Source organism: Balearica regulorum, chromosome 2 (genome assembly GCF_011004875.1).
Source record: "Balearica regulorum gibbericeps isolate bBalReg1 chromosome 2, bBalReg1.pri, whole genome shotgun sequence".
NCBI classification, from domain to species: Eukaryota; Metazoa; Chordata; class Aves; order Gruiformes; family Gruidae; genus Balearica; species Balearica regulorum.
This window is the reverse complement of record NC_046185.1, coordinates 120421367-120445326: the sequence shown is the minus strand read 5'-3', so window position 1 is coordinate 120445326 and position 23960 is coordinate 120421367. Positions and strand designations below refer to the sequence as shown.

Here is a 23960-nt window from a genome sequence, read left to right as displayed (position 1 = left end):
GTGTCGGTTTGTGCAAATGTGATACTTTTTGATCGATTGATACTTCTCGATATTTGTTTTTTATATGCTTGGCTCTTTCTTGATATCAACATCCCTTAAGGCAGGCTGGCCAAACTTCTTTTCAGCAGGCACCCACATAGCATCAACAGGTGGGTGACCTTAGTTTCTCGTATTTTGATGGTATCATGATGAAAAAGATCTGCCGTCTTTCACTTCTGACTTTCTTTTATATTTTAAATATAGGTATCCTCATTGTATCGCATTTGCATTGGTCAGACGACGTGCCAAGATGGATCCTGTGTTGTCAGAGAAACATAATGAACCTTGGCCCCTATCACACAAAATCTTAGGTAGATGGCTGGCTTTCCTTCACAAGTCCCTGCACAGGAATGAAGCCAACTGTTCACACGTTGGTTGGATTAGGACTTTACAATATAGACAGTTACACAGGGTGACAGCATAGTTTATTAAATGGACTCAAAGACTACTGAGAAATGGCATATATTGGAGAACACAACGGCATATAGCATATATGATACACAATCTGAAGATATTTTGATCTTTAATTGAAACGTTAGCTAACAAAGCCACTTAGTTTTTAATGACTGATAAAATCAAATACACTCCAAATCCACTATACTTGATCCACCAGTGAATAACAGGAATCAGCACACAAGTGTTGTCATGCCTTTCCTTGCATGTTCCCTCACACATGGAAAATCCTTCCTAATACAGTTACTTGACAAACAGCTCCTCATTTATTCTCTGGGAAAAGGTCATTTGGCATGTACCACCTGGAGGATTTTGATAAAAAAATCTGCATTAAGAGATTACCCAACAGCTACCAAAAAAGAAAGGCAGATGATGCCATCCTCCCTTTTTTCTTACAGAACGTAGGCTCCTTAGCAGCAATAATATCTTCTTATGTTTCAGTGCCAAATTTAACAAGCTGAGACTTCATTAAGAATAATGATGATGACAGAAAACACACAAATGGTGGTACAAGAGATGCAATGGCACAGACCCTTGGCTTCTTGTTAACTAAATGCTGTCTAGGAATGGTCCCTTTTTGATATTTGTGAAACACAACCTCCCCCTCATTTCTGACACATAAGAGACACCAGTTTCTCTATGACTGGAAAAAGAAGAGAGAATTTACACATTATTCCTGTATTCCTTCATAGTAGCCCCCTGATAAGACAAAAAGAAAACCTGAAGACGACCTATGTGGGCTGTAATTACAGACAGCAGCTTCTATAAATCATCACATTCATTCTATAGCATAAAACATACACAATCTGGCAGCACTAGTTCTCTTTGCTATTTTCTAGTGGCGCTACAGGTAAGAAAAGACACTGCCGGCTATCCCGCTGTGAAACTGTTCTTTATAGATGTCACTGACAGAGATAACCCTGGTGAAATTATGAGTCTACAGTCATACTGTGATGCGAAAGGAAGGACTTTTTGAAGTTTCTTATATGTCACTCCAAGTTCTTGTTCCAACAAAACTTAGATCATAGGTTCAAATGATAGAGCATATTGCATAAAAATTAAATTAGATTCCTACTGAGATGTTTATTCATTGGAATGGAAATAGTTTCTTGCAATATCATCAAGGTATTCCAGTATGGGGAAGTGGGTGGAAAAGGAGGAAGCACCTAAGCATAAATAATGAATTTCCAGCAGCTTTTTTCTCTATATCCCTAGAATAGACCAAAAGCCACTGAAAAGATTGTTTTTGTGAATAGTTCATCAGAAGTCAAATGCAGCACATCTGGCCCTTCTAAACCAAAGTATTTTCATATTAAGTGCTAACACTCTTTCGAAGAAAACTATCTCTACTGTTACACAGACTGCTGCTAGCTACCTAGCTAGCCGCACGGTGCTCCAGTATGCTTGGGCAGCATGAATGCTCTCTAAGCATTAACAGTCTTTACCATCCCAGGAAGATGGGAAATTGAGAACATGAAAGGCTAAAGGCTTTCGCAACTATTTGTCAGCACTATGGTACATAAACTGATTTATGTTTGCATTTATCCTCTAGTCTAGCAGTTGCTATATTAAATACACATGAACAAGTTTCCAACTGGTTTTCCTAAGAAAATGAAAACCAGAGCGCAGATTTTATTATCTCCTACTGCAGTATCTATCACACCTATATTTCCATGTAGGGATTTGTGGCACTTCCTGTCACGAAGACTCAGGATGCAGTCAGAGGGTACAGATAATAGAATCTAACAGCCAGCTGCTGCATAAAAGGACATTCCTGCTCCCCCTCACTTGCTATGCCTTCCCATCACGCTGTCTTGTGTTAGCACCAACACCTGCCTGATGTCTCAGGAGACAGTTCAGGAAGCAAAATCGGCAGAAAATTAGCCCTGCAAAACGCAGGGAAACTTTCCCACCACTCAGCTCCCTGAATCAGGCCACTGCAGGGTCAGACATGTACCAGTAGCAGCACAGGGATGGGAGGGGGAGAGAGACCAGTCAGGGCTGTAAATCACGGCTGCCCCCTTGGCGATAGCTAGTCACCAGGTCAGATTAGCTGTACCGTCAATCCATACACTTAATTTATCCTCCTCCTCAGCCAGGCACAGCTTCTGTGCCACAGCTTGAACACATGCTGCTGCATCCTTGGGGGAAGCAGAGGGCACCAGCCCTATGCTGGCCCGTGCTTCATTTCAGATGTCACGCTGAGCAGCGGCATACTGCACCAGCTAGGAACTGGTACTCTAGCCTACCATCCTACTGTTTACATTTTAGCATAGGCTTTATTATACTGACCCTATGGTTAAAAGATTATTTTTAAGGTGACTTCAAGCTGGCATTCCATAAAATTTAATACTACAACAAAACTGCTGCCGCCACTGCCTGCTTTCAGACAGCAATTACTGGTGGAGAAATGGGCATGATAATGCTTCTCCCTTCTGGTTGTAGAGGTCTGAAATTATGGCAAACTCTTAGTGTCCCAAAGCTGATATGAAGGTTAAACTCCTACAGAGGACCAGGACCCATGCTGTGGCAAGGACTCCAGCAGATCCCTTCTGCAAGCTGCTCTGCGCATAAGGGCACCTTCTCCAATTTCCTTAAGCAGGTGTCTGCCTAAGAGTTATCGAATGAAGCTTTCTGCTTGTGCTCTGCAAATGTCAAAGCAGTTTGTAGTGCTATCAACTTCACGTCACAGAATGGAGATAATTAGGTAGGAAGAAGCAAGGGTAAGACAAAACACTGGGTGACTGGAAATGGAAGTCTACTCCTAACTCTTGCATCACCCACAACTCTCTTTGGCTTTTCTTTCTTCAGTTTCCACACAGGAACAGTGGCTGCTGCATCACTTCCTCTCCACGCAGTAGTGCTTCATTCCTCAATCTTTATAAAATGCACCAAGATGCACAAGGAGCAGCATCACAACAAGACTCATCATAGCTACAGGACGGAGACAAGGCGGGACAGGCACTGCTAACACGGGGGAGGAAAGAGACAAAGTCCTCAGAGTCCTCCAGGTAAATCTGTACCCGAGCAGCGGCATTCAGAGCGCAGTGTCTCGCCAAAGGTTGGGCACACAGGTCAGTGATACACAGTGCAGGAGAAAGCTGCCTGCCGAGCTCATGCTCCTGTCACGGCAACGTGGCATTCTGGATATATTCCTTGCGTTACAAACATTACTTCTGCCAGTCTGTGCCTGCAAGCCATTCCTCAGCCAAATGTCCTCTGTGTAAGTATTGAGGATCATTGAATTTGAGAGAGGAAAAGAAAAAGAAAAAAACCAGAAATACTGACCTTTTTTTCCTGCATCTAACATTTTACACAGCAACAATCTTAACCATAAAAGCTAATGTAATGCATTTGCAGAGAACTACAAAAGCTGTGCATCAGCACGTTTTCACAATTTTACATAAAAATAAAACTGGAAGTGGGAGGCAAATCCAAGCATAACTGCATAACTAATGCTTCCTTTACAGCGCCAACTGAGACACACGTCTTTAGGTCAGGATCTGAGCCCTCTGAGGCCTAAAACATTGCTGCTGTTTTCCATGGTTTCCACTGAGTGTGTTCCAGATTTAACAGCTGAAATGTTTCTTGTACTCTGCTCCTGACAGGTACTGAGTTTCTAATCCAGAGTTGCTCATTCCAGCCTCACAGCACTGTGTTTGCAAGGGACAAGTGACACAGACGCTAAAAGCAGCAAAAAGGCATCAGGTTCACATTCTTCAGCCAGATACTAGGCATTATCCATAATAACGGAACTAAAATATTTTACCAGCTGCTGAAATTCAAAAAAAGTGTAGCTTAGAATCAGACACAGCACTGTATTTAGTGGCCATTATTAGCTTATCTACCACAAAAGCTGAGGGATACAAATTGTCTGCTTAGTTGCACATTATTATCAGTGCTGAGTCTGCAAGCCACGGCATGGTGCAGTGAGGAGGTACGTCAGCTTCCTGGGCAGTAGCGGAGTACAAATGCAAGGGAAGGCAGCTTTGACAAAAGGAATGTCACTCTTCCACACTGAGCCATCCTGTGTCACATCTTCTACGCGACCTTCTATCAACCAAAGGGGACAGCAGGAGTAGGAGGGGAACCCGGGTGCACCAAGGAGGCACAGAAGATGAGCCTTAGTTACCAAATTTTCTTTCTACTTCAGTAATTATTCCTATCAGGAAATAGAAAGTGTCGTTGATGATGTGGCATTCTTGGTATTACCAGATGAACTGTTACGCTTGCAATTTTTAGTTCTCAGGACCTGCTCTGTGCAGGATCAAATCCTGTAAGCGCACAGAATGTCAATGGTAGTAGAGAAATATAAGAAGAATGCATCAGGAGAGACATAAAAAGAGGATTGTAACAAATGTCCCAAACACAGAGCACTCAACTACAGTGATTCAGTTACTCACAGCTACAAAATGCTTCGCAAAGACACACAGTATTTAACCTCTTTCTGCAATATGACAATGGCACCTCCCCTGTTTTTTCAAACAGGTCAAGAATTACGGATGGATACAGTAACAGTATGTTCATGGACACAAATTAAAAAGACTGTGAAACACTCTCCAAAGTTCAGAAAAACTTTTCATTTATATGTTAATATACACACACACATATGTAATGATTTCAAGAGAAAATATCACAAAGCATAAAACAATACTAAATAAATCAAGAATATAAACATGCTGACTTTTATATTATTATAATACAAGCTAATGCTTAATTTGATGGGTAATTCTCATTTGGGCTCACACTTTAGCAGTAGGAACATCTATCTCCTTTTGATGGATGACCAACAAAGTAAGTCATGAGAAGCAATGTTTCATGTAATTATTTATGATTCATGAGACAGTCTGAGGCTGTTTTTCAAAGTGTCCTGCCTCAAAACTTTTGACAATGCATTTTGAAGCAATGGTGAACTTTTTAAACACCCATGGTTTTTTCCAGAGGTAAAGGTCACTACAGTACCCAAAGCTAGTGGCGACAGCCCGCAGACACCCACTGTGAAGTTTGTTTTTCAGCAGATACTCCCCAAGCTTCACTACAAGTCAGGAAAGTAGCTAGGGAGTTCACATGAACACAACCCAACATCCTAGACAGAGCAGTGTTTCATGTCTTACTCACTTAACCACACCATTTCCAAGATGAAAGCTAAATTACTTCCTTGCATCCTTTACGATGCCAGTGTAAGTGCATGGCCCCTTCTGGGGTGCGGGGAGGCCGAGCCTTAGCCATCTCTGCCCAGGCTAAGAGCGAACGCCACTTCACCTCACGGGTGGGGAGCAGGGGGCAAAGCGAGCCGCCGCTTGGCAGGCTGAGAGGCCCCCCGAGCCGGTAGGACTGGCTGAGAGCACGGACCGCTGCCCTCTCAGCCTCCTCGGAAGCAGCTCTCGCAGCGCTCGGTGGGGACAGCCCCCCTGGGCGTCAGTTCCCGTCCGTCTTTCCCTCCGCGCCGGGCCCCAACAGGAAAGCCCTGCCCCCAACGCGGAAAGTAGCCAACGGTCTCCCGAAGACCCCCGGCCGGCCACAGTCCACCCGCCGGCCCCGCCCGGCCGGCACCACGCACAGGTCCCCTCAGGGGAGCCGGCTCTCCTCAGGGGAAGGCGGAAGTGGGGGAAACCAACGCGCGCAGGGCACGCCCCATGGCGCCCGGCTGCCCCATGCGCCGCGCCGCGCCCCGCCCCACGAGCCCGGCCCCGGCGCGCACGCGCCGCCCGGCTCAACGGAACCCCCGAGCGCCTTCCTCCCCGTCCACCTCGGCCAATCCCCAGCCGCGTCACCGCCTCCCCGCCCATCACGCATTCTTACGCCGTGACGCCAGCGGCATGCCCCTGGAGACTTCTGACTGGCCGGCATACACTTCCTTCCCGGCCGCTCATTGGCCAAGATGCTGAAGCGCATGAGCGGGAGCGGGCATAGCCGGAAGGCTCCGCCCCCTTTCTCCTTAGCCCAGCCCCGCGGCAGGCCGCCTTCCTCCTCCCCCTCCTCTTTCGGGCCGTGTCAAGCGGCGGCCACCAACGTGGAGCGCGGAAGCCTCCTCCCGCCGGGCGTTGGGCGCGCTCGTGCGGGCCTGGCCAGCCGCAGCCGTTAGGCGGCCGCGCTCGCTCCCCTCAGCGAAGGGCGGCAGGCAGCGGGAGGCCGCCGCCGCTGCTGTGCGGAGCTCACCTGTTGGCCCGGGCCGCCGCTGCCCTCTCCTTCCTCCCCCCCCCCCCCCCCCCCTCCCGCCGCTTCGCCGTTGGGAGCGGCTGCCGAACGCAGGGTCCGGCAGCCGGAGCCGCCGCCATGGCGGAGACCGAGGAGAGGAGCCTCGACGACTTCTTCGCCAAGCGGGACAAGAAGAAGCGGAAGGAGAAGAGCAGCCGAGGGGCCGCCGCCGCCGCCTCCAGCGCTTCCAACGCTGCCTCTAACGCCGCGGGGGCAGCCGCGGGAACCCGCCCGGCTGAGGGCAGCGGCTCCGGGGCCGCCGCCTCCAACGCCGGCTCCGCCAAGACGACGACGAAGGTGCGGCCGGGAGAAGGGGAGGAAGGGGGGGGCGGGGGGGAGCGGGTCCGCTCCGTTGGGGCGGCGGTGGGGGAAGGGTCACGGCTTCCTCCGCCGGCCCGGGCGGTGCCTTCCTGCCGGCAGGGGGCGCCGCCGCCGCCGGCCCGGGGGAGCGGCGCCGCCCGGCCATGCGGGCGCCCTTGGCGGCACGGGGCCTGGCGGGGCTCCCTGGCCGGCAGCGGGCTGGAGCCGGCGGGCAGGCGCGGCAGCGGGGAGGGAAGCCCGGCGGGCTCCGGCCCGGGTGGACTCTCGGCCTTGAAACGCGCCTCGTATCTGCATGTGCGTGTGGGATAAGCGGGGCCGGTTCCCAGCCTGCGGCTTGGGTTCTTCCTAGCCCGCCCTGGTTTCTGGGTCTTGGCGCAAGGTAGCGGCCGGAACTGGGGATTTGCATCAGGTGCCACCCGTAGGCCACCTGGATTTGTGGCGTGTTGCCTGTAGACCTTGGCGATAAGATCCCCCCGACTCTGCAGACAAAGTACGCTGAGCTCTTTGCTTTTCTGCCAAGGAAGGGTTTGACTGTCAGTAACTTTTTTGTACCGCATCGTAATGAAACGATGAGAATGCAAGAGAAGCTTAAGTGATAGTAGTTGAGTTTGGTAGTGCCTTACAACTGACTATGCTGTATATTTTTTAAACTAATTTTAAGAAATGCTACTATTTGCTAATGTTGCTTAACTTGGGGAGCTTGTAGCTTTCTAAGTAGACCAAGGTCAGTGGTAATCTTTCAGCTGCTTTTCTGCTTGCTTGTAAAATAATACCTGGTTTTGACTGAAGCTTGTAGTTGGATTAGAAATAAAGATCATTAAACGTGAAGGATATGTTAATTTGGAACCTGTGATGTTGCCATGGAGATGAGGATATAAGAAATCTAAAAGATTTTAGAGCTGTACATGCACACTCTTCCAAAAGACTGAATCTTCAGCAGACGGTGCAATAACATGAGGTCACTTTCTACTTCTGCTGTTACTTTAAAGCAGGTCAAAGTTTTCCTGCTAGAGGTTGATAATGTAAAAGACCCTAGGACAGGGCTCTTAAAAGAAGCTGTATTTCCAGCTGTTCAGCAGGAAGGGAGCCTTGCTTGCAAGGTCTTCATAGTTAAAGTAATATAACTGCATTTCATGTAGAGTGTAGGAATTATGTAAACTACTAATTAGGCAGTGTGTGTCTTAAAGCTGTGACTAGGAACATGGGAGGACTGCTTATCTGTTCTGGTCCATTTCTGGCCTACTTTAATAACCCCAGAATCTGCTGATTACACAGTAGGACAAAATTGGCTCCACTTAAGCGAGTCCCTCTTTCCCCAAACACGTAATCAAACTCCCATTTTAAAACCTTAGAGTGGTGCTCCCCAAAGACTAGTATTCTGCTGGTTTTGTATACTAAGATTGCTGTGGTTGACCTTTTTACTGTTGTAAAAACATTATTAAGAATAAGGCTGTAAAAGTGGTTGTGAATGTGAAAAAGTCAAATGTACCAGTATTAATCTTTGTCATAAATCCACTGTAGTTCTTTACTGTTTGGCTTGTGAAATAGGTGATGGACAAGTAAAGTAAATCTAAAGCTTCGTGTGCATTCAAGCTGTCATAAAAACTTACTGTTAGTAAAAGGGAGAGTTCTTGCTCTTGTATTTCCTTGGTCTTGACTGCACGGTCCTGTTCCCCACTTTGTGTTGTCCCTTGACTTCCCACTGGATTTTTACTGAGATGATGTGGTTTTTCTTTCACTTGAATGACTTTTTTGCTGGGGCATTTTTTAGCTGTTCTAGTGAATTAAAGTCAGCTCACAAGTGCATCCTAGATGACATATAGTAAGTTAGGGGAGGAGGGAGTGGAATCGTTTCCCCTGTTGGCAGTGGTGCACACAGATCAGTTTCCTATAGAACTGCACCTTCACCCTTAGTATTCTTTGTATTATCTTAGTTACATTCTTCTTTCTACTTTCAGTGTAAAGAAGGTAACAACTTATATTTTTCTCTTCTTACAGGAAGAGGATGATTGGAAGGAGTTTGAGCAAAAGGAAGAAATTGATTATAGTGGTCTTAGAGTTCAGTCCATGCAAATAAGGTACTACTTTTTTTTTTCTTTTTCTTTCCAGTATAATCATTATTTATGTCTAAAAAGTATGTTCTTTCTTCAGAACTGCCTCCATGGAGTCCAGTTAAACAGAGGTTTGGTATGTTTCTTCTAGTACAGAAGTTTGCTGCAGGGTAACTTAGGTTTGACTGTTCTCTGCCAATGTTCTCTTTATTATCAAAGTCTCTGTTGATACTCTAGGTCTATCTCTTTTGTTTGGGACTCAAATTTTTATTACAAATGCTTAACATTCCCTTCCATAAAGATAGCAGAGTAGGAATTTCTCTGAGAGGAGTGCAGGATAGTAATTCCCACTGAATTATTTGACTGCTGTGAGAGTATTTGCCTCAATTTATTCAGCATCTCAGTTTGAGTAGTAAATTCCTGAACCATTGCATTTTTATTCCAAAGAAATGAAAATAGAGTTGGTAAAACTAGTGTCTCATGACAAGATCCCACAGGACCGCGTTTATGAGTCTCATCCAAGATTCTTTGTTTGCTTTTTCATTAGGTTGTTCCTGTAGTCTGGTCCAAAGTAAGTCTCCTTAAGTCTGTCCTGGTTAAGAAACACTTCATCAGGTCAGAAAAAGGATTTTGACCTCAGTCTTAGACTGAGAATGTCACATAGTCCTCATTGTCCAGGTATTGATGATGTTCAGAATAATACCACCTTAAAATCATCTAACCTGTAATTGGTGCAATAGATGCTTTCTTCACTGTTTGAGCAGGTCTTACATATTCTTTATTTATTTTTTTAAATAAGCCACACACCCCCTTTCAGTTAGCTAGTCCTTTTAAGCCATTTGCATGTATTTGGTCCAGGAGCTCTCCATACCATTGAAGTGTCACAGTGGATAATCACATGTCTGAATGGACAAGTAACAAGTGGGCTGCTGCTTCACTGACTGCTCTTACTGTTGGACTGAAAAGCGAGTACTTTGGTTTTCCAGACAAAGGCCGGCATTCTGAATGCTTTTGATGCTGTCGCAGATTTTCAGGCATGTGGAAGTTTCTGCCACAGGATTTTGTAACCGCTCAGTTAGTGGATTCAAGGGGAGAATGGAGAAGTAAATGGAAGAAAAACCCACTGGAGGTTATAAATTATCCAGCTCTGGAGATTTCTTTGAAAATAAGACACAGAGTATCTGGGGGATGTGGGATGTTACGTATACTTACTCTGTTCTAGCTAGTCTGTAGGCATCTGCTTTTGACTGTAGTTTAAAAAAGGATAGTGATGTGTTTAGTTCCTCGGTCCAGCTTACTATGATTGTTACTGTATTTGGATGAACAGTGAAACACCGTTTAATTTTCAGAAATGCTAAGTATTATTAACTGTTCTCTGATTATTATGCAGAGAGCATATCTGATCATGATTAGTAGGATTTGGTGTATTACAAACTACTGCTGCTGTTAAGGTCAGTGTCTTGGGTTTTTTAACAGCCTCGCCCTCTGTGTATGTCCCATTATATCACACAGCTTTCTGTAGTAGGTTTGTCTAGCAAATTATTTTGAGTGTCTGACTATTTCTATGCAAAATAAAATAGTCTAAATAAAAGAAAGTCGGGCTTTTGCATAGGATTTATCTTTAAAAAAGGTATATATTTTGCTGTTTTTTGATTACTTTAAAAAAAAAATCTGAGTTGGTTTGTAGGTTTTATTTGTATGGGTATTGTAAGAGTGTTTCTCAGATGTCTGTGGTTATAGGGAGAGGGAGCTCAGGACTTGCTTTCTGTCTCTACTTTTCCACAATTTCTTCCTCTTGACTAAAGCGTTTTATGGAAGCTGGACTTTAGCCCTTTCCTGCTTTATCTTTTCATCACTTCCAAAGGCATGACTGTCTTAGTAAGAAAAAAGCCTTTAAGCTCAAAATAAGAAATCCATTTATTTGATCACTTATTACAGTTTGAATTTGTGTCTTTTTTAAGAAATTTTTCCTTCTCAATTGCCAAGTTATGTAGCAGTGTGCCAAAAATTGCTCGAATGGAAGTACTAATACAGTGGTTACAGGACTAATGTAGTCTGGTTAAATCTAGTACCTTCAGTACAGTAGCTGTGAAATCTTGTCTATGGCAATTGTGTCATCTCTGACAAATCTTAAATCTCTGTAAAATGTTCCTTATTTCTCTTTTGTAGTGAAAAAGAAGATGATGAAAGTGAAAAAAGAGAAGAACCCGGTGACAACTGGGAGGAGACTGGTGGCGGTGTAGACAGATCATCTGGCCCTTGGAACAAGTCAGCTCCTGCACCAGCACCTGTTGTTGAACCAACTGGTAAACTTAACTCAGAGTTGTTGCTTTTTCCAATTGGAAGCATATCAGGTTGAATTAAGCTGCTTGGAGGGTAGAGCTCAAGGAGCATTTCCTATTCAGGCACCTTCTAATGTACCAATGGCTTGTTTGACATATTAACAAATGAGGATACTTGCCTGTGAAGGGATCTGAGGAACAGAATTGACAGTACTGTCAGATATTTATATAAACATGAATGGAGGGGGTTTTATTTCCGACTTCAAAAGGAGTGGGGGTGGGAAGAAGCACTCCATCTTTGAAGGAGATCCCTCTACTTTGCACTCTGCAAAATATCTGTTGGAAGTATTTCTGTTGATCTAAGAATATTGCTTTGACAATTAAGTGGAAGTTCAGCCAATATCTGATGTGTAATATGGCAGTTCTTGAGTAGGGTTCCGTGGTTAGTAGTATGCTTTTCAAAATCAATTCTAGGGTACAGAGAACATGAAACTGCAAAATTGATTCTTTAACTGGGATAGGACTTTAGTTATGATCAAATACAATTTATTAGCAGCAGCAGAGATCGGCTACTTAGCCATGATCTGAGTTCAGACTATTCCATTGAGAAAGTAATGGAAAAGTGGCTTGCTGTGTTTTTTCACGTTTGTACAGGTATGGAGGTAAAGTTAGTTAAATCAGTGTTATTTCATTGTAGATTGTTGCCTTAAATAGAAATTATTTGGATATTCTCTTCTGCATCTGGAGAGGTGCTTTAAATAAGATTTGGCAAATAGAGTTGTGTTTAAATCTCTGCTTTTAAATGTAAGCTGCAAATGAGAAGCATGAAGTTCTCCTCAGTGGTTTTGAGTCCCTGAACTTTGTGAGGCAATACACTGGAGACACATTTTAATTTGACTGCTAAGTATAGGTTACATTAGGTGACACCTGATTGCCTCCCTTGTCTAAAATATTTGCTTCCAGATCTTTACAAGGTGCAAAAGCATAGTTGCAGGATTTTTTTCTTATTTCTTTTTTCCAGATATGAATGCAAGCTTATTCTCTTGTCTAAATCTTGTTCTTATAACTAGTTACAGAAACCCCAGAACCAGTTCAGACCGGTGGTGTATACAGGCCGCCTGGTGCCAGGGAGGGTGGCAGGCCACGGAGAGCACAGCAAGGACCACCAGAAATCTATAGCGATACGCAGTTTCCATCACTGCAGTCTACCGCCAAGCTTGTAGACAGTCGAAAGTAAGTACATCTCATTCTCTAAGAGACGTATTTTTAACTGCCTTCTCTAAGCTCTTATTTTCTTTTAGGGCTAAAGCCTGAATCTTTCCACAGAGGAAAGAAATAACTAAGAAATTATTCTGTTTGGCAAAGAGATATGGGAGAGGTCTTAGCTGTATTTTCCAACTCTAGGAAGGGCTTCCCATGAAATAACTTTGATAGGACATAGCCCAGTGAGACAGCCAAACAGGGCTGCCAGTTACCTTACGTTTGACAGCATCTGGTTCCCTGAGATGCTAGCCATGGTGAGGCTCTGTTGTCAGTAGACATGAGTAGGATGTCTTGAGCACGCTGCCTTCCCATTAGAGATGGGAAGGTAACTATAATGGAGGAAAGGGATTTAATACAAGTATAAATCAATAAACCTGTTGTCTGAGCTGTGGTTTGCAATGAAAAGGACCCCCAGTTTTGCTGAAATGTTTTGTATTTTGTGGTGCTGAAGACTTGAGCCTCAGCCTGCTTTTGAGTCCTGATTTTTCCATTCCCTCATTCTCCCACAGAAGAGATAGCTAGGCAAATACCTAATTCATTTGGTGGTGGGGTTTTTTTGGGGGGGAGTGGGGGGGTGGTTTTTTCTTTTTTTTTTTTTTTTCCTGCTTGCTGTGTTACTGATACAGCCTAGCAGAAGCTTTGTTTCTTCTGATTTTTTTGGTGTGGCTCTGGCTGCTCAGCAAATGAGACAGTCATTGATGCTTCAGGGTTTGAACAGTGCAAATTGAGCTGAGCTGAAATTCTGAATGAGCATTCTAGAAATGGATTTATGCTTTCTAAAACCTATTTTTCATAGATGCACTTAAAGTTACTTTTGAGACTGTTAATACTGAATTTTAGAATGTAATATGAATTGTACTGGGTGATGAGCTTGATTCCGGAGAGAAGGTTTTACAAGATTTGCTTGGGAATGTTTGGCTGGTCTGTTAAAACTCTAGACCTTGGTGTTCTGTGTTGATAATGTTTTTGTTGGGATGGGGTGGAAATCGACTAGAAATTCACAATTCACAAGCTAGTGATAAGATATTTACTGATTACATTTATTTTCCCTTAGGGATAAAGAAATGGAGAAGAGCTTTGAAGTAGTAAAACACAAAACTAGAGGTAGGGATGAGGTGTCAAAAAACCAGGCACTTAAACTTCAGCTAGACAACCAGTATGCTGTGCTTGGGGATCAGTAGAGCTGCATACACAGTACAATTAAGGAATGCTTTTTTGGTAACCCTTCTACTAAGGTAACTAAACTACAGCTAACGGCTATGATGAACATGCCACGTTATTTCTGCTGGATCTACTGCAGCAAGTGCAGACTACTTTGACGTAAGTGATTGGTTCTCCTGCACTATGGAAGCATAATATGTTACAACTTCTCCATTGGATATGGGGCAAATTAATGTAAATGATTGAACAAGAGTCATCAGTGTTCTTTAATTGCTCAGAAAGATACCTACAGCCAGTGGTCATTTCAAAATCTTTTTATGTTCAGATACTGAGCCTTCGTAAAGGTTGACTACCTCAGACTTGCTGCACTCATTGTGGACACCATGTGGATCACAACTTCTGGAAGAGAAGGTTACAGCTGTTTTAGTGGCCATCTGAAACTTGAAACCAGCTCTACTGGATTCCTGTCAGAAATCCTGCAGAAGTCAGCCATTTGGTTCCAATTTGCTATAACAAAGATTTAAGTGACCTTAAAGACAAACCTATTCTGTTCCCCTTCTGAGGAATCCTGTCATGTGTAGCCATAGCCTACTAGAGACTTCTGGAGCGTACCGTACCACTCATACTATCCAAGTATAACAGAGCTGTAGTTTGTTTACCTTTTTAGATAGCTGTACTGAAGTAACTGCAAAATAAATTTAAACTCATTCAGCATCAGATTTGAGGAATGATGGGTTTGAATGGTCTGTTTGCATTAGCCATTTTTTACAGTTGTCTGTTTAAGCATTTTTTTTTTCTATTCTCCACAAAAAAAAAAATGCCTGCCTTGTTTCTGGTATCAAGTTGCAGTATATTTAAATAACGATGAGATGTTGTAGTGAAATAGGGTTTATTTTGGTTTTCTTCATGAAGTTTGTCATTCTCACCCTAAAGCACTAAGACTTAAGAGTTTTGATTTGACACAGAGGTATCCAGACTCCAACTACAGTCTTCAGGATTTGTCTTTTAAAAACGAGATATGTGGCAGTAGCGTTACTAGATAAAAATTTATCCTCTATTAAAAATAGTTATTTGTTGAAGGGTAATGGTTACTTGATAACCAAAATAACTTAGTATGCACAGGGATAACTAAAGCTGGCAAGCCTTATTTGGCTACTTCTGTGAAGCACGCAGGCTTTTTGAGGCAGAAATCCTCTAAGTAAAACTCATAAATGGTGTTTATTCAAAGTCAGGAAGTGTAGTAATTATGGAAGGCAGTGACTTCTTTAAGTTGTTGTCATCTCTGACTTAATTCAGTGGAAGTAGGCAAAATGGCACTGATACACTAAGAATATAGGACATTGCCCATAACTGATTCGATGAATGAAACCTGTCAAGTACCAAAAGTGTCCTGCTGTAACTGTTTTTCTCTTCTGAGTTCTTACACCAGAAGCAAAATGAAGTACAATAGTGGCATGCTCCAGTGTTGAAGTTTTTCAGAGTAAATGCCAAAAAATAGACCCAACATCTATATATACATATATATAAGTTGCCAATGGCAAGAAAAGTAAGGGAACAAAACAAAACTTGCTTATGTGTGTGTGAGTACTGTGTATGCACAGGAATCGCCTAGTTGGGTTCCCTTTGACTAACTGCTGACTTGCTTTAAATCTACTTCTCTGAGGCCAATGGGAATTTTGCTCTTGACTTCAGTGGGGCTGGGGGTTTCACCTGGTTCTTTTGTGCACAGACTAAAACTGGCCTTGCTCTTGCAGAGTTAATTGTCTCTAAAACTTCTGCGAGAAGCTGCTATTAGAGAGGGCTCAAGAGACTATTCTTAATTGGAAACAAAACCCCACTGAATGACTGATACCAATACCTTGGACTCTGAGCCATGTATCTTCCTTGAAAATACATTGTTGACAGCAAAACTGTTGATTTGTCACTAAAGCTTTCTGTGGAATTCATGGTAAATGGACATGTCGCTTGATGTGGTAGAAACGTGAAATCTTAAAACGCTTTTGCTGATGCTCTAAAGCGATTGAGATCACCAATGCACATGAATCAAGTTTTAATCTACTGTATGAAGGGTAGATGAGACTGTCCGTTGCACCGTCTTTATTTGAGGTTTTGGGCATGAATTCTGGCAGTTCAAGAAAACCCTGTAACAGTTTCAAATCAAATAAAATGGAAATATACATGGGTTCTGGAGTCTAATGAATCTTTACCTTTAGTTCTAGCTTAAGACTGTACAGCAGCTGCGGAAACGCAAAATATTTGGGTCTCTTGAGGGACAGGCCATGGAGTGGGTAGTCAGCCTTATGGTCAGGTGGGCTATGATTAAGAGCTTATAGCAGTGCATATTAATATGACTTTTATTTATACATAGAAGTTTAGTTTGCTACCTGTCGGAGTGTCTCCTTACTCCCACCGTATAGGACTGGTTTGAGATTGCGAATTGAGTAAGAATGAAGCTTTGATTTGCTTTTCACTTGAAAGTAGCTCTACTAAATTACAGAATGGAAAAAAAAAAACCAACAAAAAAACCCCAGTGACCCAAACCGAACCTCTGGATGTTTGCTGTCACTGAAGTCCATCAGCTACATATAACTAGAGGTGTTATTCTGGGGGCTTTTCCTAAGTGTATCATTCCAGGTTCTTTCTGGAGGCTTAAAGGAAAAAAAAATCAGAAATGCAGCAGATTTTCCATAGTACAGAATGTTAAACTGTTTTAAAGTGTTTCTTGTGTTAAATATTGCTGCCAGCAACTATCAAAATGCCAGTTGTCAGTATCTTCCTTGTAACAATTAATTGTTCTGCATGCCTGAAATTTTGAAAGCCGGTCCTCTGTGGAAGCTCAGTATGCTTTTGAGACTCCAAAGTCCAACTTTATCTGGTTTGTGGTTGCATTCATTTGAGGCATGCTAAGAATGTCCATTTCATTCCTTCAAAATGCTTCTTGAAGACTCATTCCATAAATGAAGGATTGTTGTAGAAATGAGATTCCTGATACCAGTCAGTAAAATGCATTTGTGTGCCACTTCAGGAACTTCTGAACCTGTAACATGCTGTTATGGTGGGTGAGTTATTAATTTCCAATTTAAAGGTTCCATTTTACTTTCTCTGGCTTAAAATAGAAACACAACCGTAAAGTTACCGACTTGCTAGTAGAACATTTAAATGTCCAGTACTTTCTGGGAGAGGAACAATTTGGATTTGTAGTTCCTGGTGATACAGTCTGTATTTAAGGAATGTTATAATGCCAAAAACTAGATAATTTTAATAAAGTTGGACTTCCCAAATGCCTGCTGTAGGAATGTGACATCTGTATTTACTTGAGGTGGTGATAAATGTAGGACAAGATTAGTTTTATTTACCCCACCCTCTGGTTTAGCTGTGCCATGTTTAATCTTTTTCACAAATGAAGAGGAATTGATAACTAAAAGTGACTGTCTCCTACTGCTTCAGTTTTGTCTGTGTAGCTAGCTTTACCAGTCATGTCCAAAGTAACTCTTAGAAAACTTACAAATAGATGAATTTTTACTGGTACAAATTGTGTTAGAGACCTGACATGGCAGGGAATAAGGGTTTTGGTATTTGCCTGCATTTTTTGGTTCTTGGAAACTCACCACAATGTGGCTGAGACACCTGTGCTATTTAGGTCAAGTAAACACAATATAAATTTGATAAGGCTGCACATCTTGGCATTTGCTTATCTGAGCTTTTGCAATAGTTTTACTTTTTTGTTTTTCTAATTTTAGCCTGGTTGAGCAGTTTTAAACTTGCTTGTGGTTTTTGGTCAAATACCATATCTAAAATGGAACAGATTTTTTTTTTTTTTAGACTAATAGGGCTTCATGTGCTTAAAAGGTGCTTATTTACAAGATAGTAGAAATATTCTTTCCAATATTGACATGGTCAGAGAAATGAATACCTCATATTTTACATGACCAATTTCTATCAGATGCCCATGAAACTAAACCAAAAACACCTCGAGTAGTTAATCTTTATGAATAACCACACTTCAGGTTTCATCACCTGACTGTAATTTAGTTCACAAATTGTCCCTCCCTGATTTCAGCTTTTAATTTCACAAATTAGTTTTAATGGTGAATAGGGCCTTTATTTGGGAATATAAGAAAATAACATGCATATTTAAATTTCAGATATATAAATTACGTATGTACAAAGGGGGAGGAAATCTGACACATTTGCTGATAAATTCTTCAGAAGTTAGAAGTCCAGCTTGTCTGTATTGAAGTTAATACAAGAATCTGCAGCTCTAGCAGATGGAAGAAGAAATGACAGCAGAAAACAGAACTGACGAGTCTAATACTGATTTGGATGAGTTAGAACTATCATATATCTAGAGTCTGGCTTCTGAAGCACTAAGTGTAGTTCCACCATGTTGTCTCTGAAGTGAAATAGATCAAGAAGAATTTTAAAAATACAAAACCCACAAACAAAACAGGGATAGTGGAAACTAGGCAAATAAAACACAGGAGGTAAAAGAGAGGGATTAGGAAGGTGGTTTTCTAAATGATAATATTAAATGCACAGCCTGAGGTAGGGAGTGGAGTGTAAGTGGTTGGATAGGAGGAGAAGTGCTGTGTGGATAAGCCCTGCTTTCACAAGTGACAGATCCATCTGACTTCAAACACTTTTGCTGATTAAAAGTTCAGTACTTGGGGAAGGCATCCCATTTTTTTTCCATTTAAAGAAAATAATCGGGGGGGGGGGGGGAAACAACTGTCCAGAGAGAAGGTAGAATTTTGCATTGATATAAAGCTTGCTAAGCAGTTGCCTAAAGATGCAACTGAGAAAAGACAAATTCCAAGAGTGTTGAGCAATCTTATTAGGAAATAACTTGTTTCATATTTAAGAAAAGCAGAGACACTGATTCAAATTGCTATGAAGACAGTTCCTTTTTTTTTTTGTGAAGCATCTTTTAATGGTATGTATATCATGGTTTTATCTTCAGTTGCTTAGAATGTATGTTGATATAGCAAGGTTAATGGAGTTCAGTGGGCTGCTTAACCAGAATAAAAATATTTAAAATGTATCACAGAATGAATCAAAGTAGTGTATCTGGAATATTGGAATGGAAAGTATCATCTAAAACAACTGCGTGCGCTGAAAAGAAGCAAGACCATTTTGTAGCAAGAGCATAGGACCAAGAGAGTGGGATTTGGCCTTGGTTTTCCACTGAGCTGCGGTGTTAACTTCAAGTAATTGTTTCACTTTCCGCAGTTTTCCCAGCTGTACCAAAAAACCCAACCGCCTACCTCACAGGGGTGTTGTGAGGCCAAACCTGTTTTCTGTCAAGGGCTGGAGCTGATGGAAGGTGCTACAGAGGACTAAAAATCTTTATTAGAAGATCTTTATATTAGCTTTCATTGCAGTATTTTAATACTACTTTGGGAAAGGCCTATTTCTACAGAATGTAATATATGTTCTATTTAAGTATTATGTGATTAGACTTTAGTATGTATGGGTAAGGAAAAAGTTCAGGCTGAGCACTCTAACTGGTATTTCCTCTCTAATTATCTGTGCAACCTAAATGGTATATTAATATGAGGCTTTTTGGTTTTATGTGGAATACATTAAAATCAATCGTGATATATTTTGTAAATCCCGTGACTGAAATAAAATCCTGCTCACAGTCTATAGCCATCTCTTAGAATGTGGCTGGTTTAAAGTTTGTTCAAATTATGTGAAATAGAAATGCTCACTCCCAAAAGTACGTATTTGTGTCAGGATACTAACTGGTATTTCATAGTAGGAATATAGTTTTCTTCCCCTCTCCACGTGTAAATGCACATTTGTCCTACTCTTTATGCTTTCCCATATTTAAGTTGAAGTAGCATGCAGGTACAATGGAAATAGGGGAGAGAATAAGCTTAACTTCACAACTTTTAAAATCTGGTATTGAGGCAGGCTGTGGAGGAAAAAGGCGAAGGGAATAAAACAAGGGGAAACAGGTGTCCATGGAGGGGTTTCTGTGAAACAGATAAACGATCAGAAGATTGAGCTGAGAGGGGTAAGCAGGGGGATAGGTAGGAGAGGAGGGATTACAGATACAGAAGAGGTGATTGCCCTACTTAGTACGATCTCCTGTTTTACCAGCTAACTGCAGCTGAAGGAACACGAAGCAATTACTTTTTATGAATATGCCCTTGGCTGCTCTTGCTGGTGATTTCAAGGCTCATCGCTCAGCTTTTTACAGTGGGCCTCCAAATAGAAGCAGAGAACCTGATGGCAGACAGACAAATTAGACCTGCATGGACAGAGATGAGGCCCAGCAGCTGTCTTCTCCTACTGATAGTCTTATCACTGCAGCACCTCTAAGACAGTTGTTAATGTGCATCAGCTGTGACAATTCTCTGTCAGAAATGATTACTGCTAAATTTCAACAAACTATTGCAGTTGCTTCAGAGGAAGTATTTAACTAGCTGGATAACAAGCATTAAAGAATAACACGGGGGCTCTTTGGCATACTTATGGTGGTGATAAGTGATATTGAGGTCAACAGATCGGTAGGTGGCTTAAAATGACTTTGAGGTATAGAGCCTATTATATGGTGGGGAGAAGAATCACTTTTAAGATATATATCATCCATTCTTCTCCCCTCTTAAACTGCCTTGGTCTTACTGTCTTTCCAGCTATCAAGAGCTGCTTCTACCATTCTCTTACCACTTTCCTACCTACCTGTATTTTTCTAATATGCCACTTTTTTTTAGGGTGCTGTTGAAACAGCAAATGTTCATTGAGGACCTCTAAGAGGAATGCATGCTGTAATATTTTTCCATATTGTTCTGTCTTTAATACAGCCTAACACCTTACTCGCTTTCTTGACTGCAACTACACATTGAGCAGATGTCTTCATCAAGCTGATGGTGATGCCTAGACCGTCCCCTTGAAAGATCACAACTAATCAGAATTCACCAGAGCATGTACGAGTGGTTTAAAGCCTTTCCAGCATTCATTGCCTTGGGTTTATTTTCTGTTGATGTTCACTTGCCACTGAATTGCCGAGTTTACAGAGTGAGGTAGCTGACCTTGGCAATCACCATCTTCCTCAGTGCTGACAAACCTAGTACCTTTCTACAGGCATTGGCTTTGGCCATCTGATACACTGAAGTCTTCAGTTTCATGTATGTAATTCACTCTTCTTACCAGTGATTAGCATGGCATGCTCTTACTTTTACTCAACCTGACCTTTTCTGCTCTGTTTCTTGTCTCCTATCTTCTGTACTGAATTTTCTTTCTAGCTCAGTTAAAGCACTGAAGTCATCAAGTTTTAACTGTCTGCTTTATCAAATAATTTGCCTACAGAAAACTGTTAGCTAAAATGTTGGCATAAGCTTCCTTTTCTTAATTAAAACAAATCACTTATTCTGTATCTCTTTCAGAGTACGTACAACTGTAACAAAATGATTCAAACCATAAAATCAGGCTGATACAAGAGAACAAATGCATTGAGAAACAGGTAAAACATACATGAATCTGATCTCCTAGAGCTTAACTTCATTGGTTACAGTGGAGTGTTTTTTTTCTGTCACTTGAGATCAGTTTCATTAAAACTTGATTTGAGATCTTCTCTCTTGAAGTCTAGATACAACAGCCAGAATCAAGCGTGAGTGAACATAGCCCCATAGGAAACTTGTTTTAAATTTCTGGGTTATTCTGCTCTGTCTTGGTGATCAAGGTGAAGCAGATGTATTATTTGGTCTCTGACCAGCAACTGAATGGGCTCAGCCACGCTTAGTCTAATGTACCTGTTGTAGTATTTAACTGGACATAGAAAGGAGATTACAGTATTTGAGATGAGTGCAGCAACACTGGGGGGGGCAGTCTTAGTCTTTGTGGTTTGTTTCATCTCCTCACATTCTCATCTTGTACTTGAAAGATTGTATATCCGTAAATAAGGTGAAGTCTCTTAGGTGGTGACTGCATTTACCAGTAATGCTACATTTATAAATATCAAAGGAGGTGTTAGGTTTTCTGTTATTAGCATTCTGTCAAAAAAAAAGAATTGTGGCTGCTGCAGGTTTATAAGTTGGCAAATTGGAGCTAAGGATTTTTATTAATTTTGGGGGGAATCAAGGTATAGGAATAGAGCAGCTGCAGCACTCATAGTTGTTAGAATGCAGTACTGCGTACCCTCTCCCACACATGTAAAGACTCATCATCGTTGCTGCTACGTGTACCAAAACCCTGTCTTGCCACTGTAAATCCTTGCTGTGTTATTTACTAGCCACCCAGTAACCTTCAGGACTGACTCGTTCTCTGACCGTGCACTATGTCTTTAATCCGGGAATTGGGTAAGAGGCAAACTGGCATGACAATGTTTTCTAGGTAATTGGCTCTGCTAACTTTTTTTATGCAACTCAAAGCCCAGCAAAAAAAAAAAAAAAAAAAAAAAAATATCTTGAGTTGACCTTTCTTCACCCTAGAGTATTCCCTTCTTTTGTTCATCTACGTTGTTACCATGCCAAGGATTTCTAGTCAGGTGCCTGAATTATTCACCACTTATTTAGAAAGCAGTTCTGTAAGCAAGAATTCATGAATCTTGATCATGCTGTATTTCTTCAGTCAGGGCTCTAGTAGCACACTCCACCTGTTGCAAAATCACTTAGCAAGTGTGATCTCCTTGAAGAATGTAAACCTAGACCCTTAAAGGCTACATGGGAGCCTAATTCCCACAGAATACAGCAAAATGAAATGAAGGCAGTAGCACTGGTCACAGTATAACACAGCTCAACTATCAAAAGGGAATAGGGTTGCATGACTGGTAACATGCTAGCTTGAACAAAACTGTCTTATCTGGACAGCAGGCTCTAGCCTAAAGGACTTTTTTTTTTTAATGAAGAGATGACTAAAGAATAAGTGAAAAAAATATGAAACTGAACTTGCTTTCAGCAATGTACCAGAATGTACCACCAGGCTTAACCTGAAGAAATGAGGATAAAGCCATTTGAGTGCTTATTGTAGTGCAAAAGAAAGAATGATACTGTCTGGCTGGGAAAAACGGTTGGCTGGGAGCCCACTGAGCACAGCAGAAACAGTTTCAGCAAAGGAGAGTACAACATGATCTATTTCTGATAATCCCTGTGTGGCCCCCACAGTTAACACAGGAACCTAATGGTGCCTGTATATTTATATAATTATATGTTTATAGTCATAATTTAAGTTCAAAACCTGAACTATATATATTTTGTCAGTAGATTTTTTTACCCTGGTTTACCTATCATGGCTTCTGCATATGACAACTTCTAACTGTGCAGTGCACATACCTGTTGTTGTCTTTTATCCCATATTAGAGTAATGGTATCAAACTCTGTAAAGCACTTTTGTGATGTTTCCTGTGAAGAAAGCCGAAGAAAATAAATTTAACAGCACCAACTGAATTTATACCTCCACGTTTGTCTCGCTGTTGTTGTGTTCACCCCTCTTCAGTGACTCTGAGCGTTCACTGTGATGGACAGCAGCGTGCTGCTTGTCAAGGCGTTGTTCTGGGCTCAGCACAGAAGAGGGGAACAGCTGCTTCGTGCCTCTGCTCCCCAGCGCTCCCTCACTCTCCTTCCTTCACCATAGCTGCTCAGCACCTGCCTTCCCTGGGGTGTACAGCTGATGCCTGCCTGGGCAGCATGTGCTGTGGCCTGCTTGTGGCATATATTATGTGCAAGCTGAGCGGATGTCTGGAGATGAGGTAGGTAACGCTCAAATCCCATGTTACTGGTTCCACTGGGGGTCGGTGCGTGCCTGATTTTAGCTGCTCCCCTTCTGCCCTCCCCCCTCCCCAGGATTCACAGCAGCTACAGGAACTGTGTGTCTCCAAGACTTCTTTAAAGCTCAGCTAAGTGGGTGAGGGAGTGTTTTCTTATCTGTAAAGTGAGAATAGCAGCCCCACCCTTCCACAGCAGCTTCTTCTGAGGACTGGGAAGAAGAAAAAAATTAAGTCACAGGAGCCCTAGGACTCACCTACTAATATCTACAGCTATTTAAAATGCTTGCAATGCAAAGCAGCATTTTAGAGGTGGAACAGAGAATTGCCGGTGAAATACGAAGTTAATTCAAGGTGTGATTTAAGGCATTAACAGCAGCGTTATTTTCAGTACGTGGACTTGGAGCACATCACAAATATTTGACATCCACAAATAGCATCAAGCTGTTAAGATCAAGAAAAACAAAGCAGGTGGTAAGACCGCAG

General features: G+C 42.1%; 1 protein-coding gene across 6 annotated transcripts; it reads left to right on the top strand.

Annotated features, from left to right (window-relative positions):
* The first annotated feature begins 6451 nt into the window (after positions 1-6451).
* On the top strand, positions 6452-23169 carry CDV3 (CDV3 homolog). Of its 6 annotated transcripts, none has more exons than XR_012834055.1 (6): positions 6452-6987; positions 9010-9089; positions 11232-11368; positions 12415-12577; positions 13662-13927; positions 14094-19414. XR_012834055.1 is itself a non-coding variant. In XM_075745639.1 (6 exons), the coding sequence occupies exons 1-6, from the start codon at positions 6769-6771 to the stop codon at positions 20580-20582; spliced, it is 654 nt and encodes a 217-aa protein (XP_075601754.1). In that variant the 5' UTR covers positions 6452-6768; the 3' UTR covers positions 20583-23169. The 6 variants fall into 6 exon arrangements, 5 of the variants coding, with proteins under 5 accessions (XP_075601754.1, XP_075601753.1, XP_075601755.1 ...); XM_075745639.1 differs by lacking the exon at positions 14094-19414 and adding an exon at positions 20578-23169 and having other exon boundaries at positions 13662-13711; XM_075745638.1 differs by having other exon boundaries at positions 13662-13711.
* The last annotated feature ends 791 nt before the right edge of the window (positions 23170-23960 follow it).

What these genes read in the sequence shown, in the direction of transcription:
- CDV3 (XM_075745637.1), top strand. Translation starts at nt 6,769, where the DNA reads ATGGCGGAGACCGAGGAGAGGAGCCTCGACGACTTCTTCGCCAAGCGG. An exon ending in ACCTGTTGTTGAACCAACTG is followed by an intron (nt 11,369 to 12,414) that starts GTAAACTTAACT and finishes TCTTATAACTAG; the next exon opens with TTACAGAAACCCCAGAACCA. An exon ending in AAGCTTGTAGACAGTCGAAA is followed by an intron (nt 12,578 to 13,661) that starts GTAAGTACATCT and finishes ATTTTCCCTTAG; the next exon opens with GGATAAAGAAATGGAGAAGA.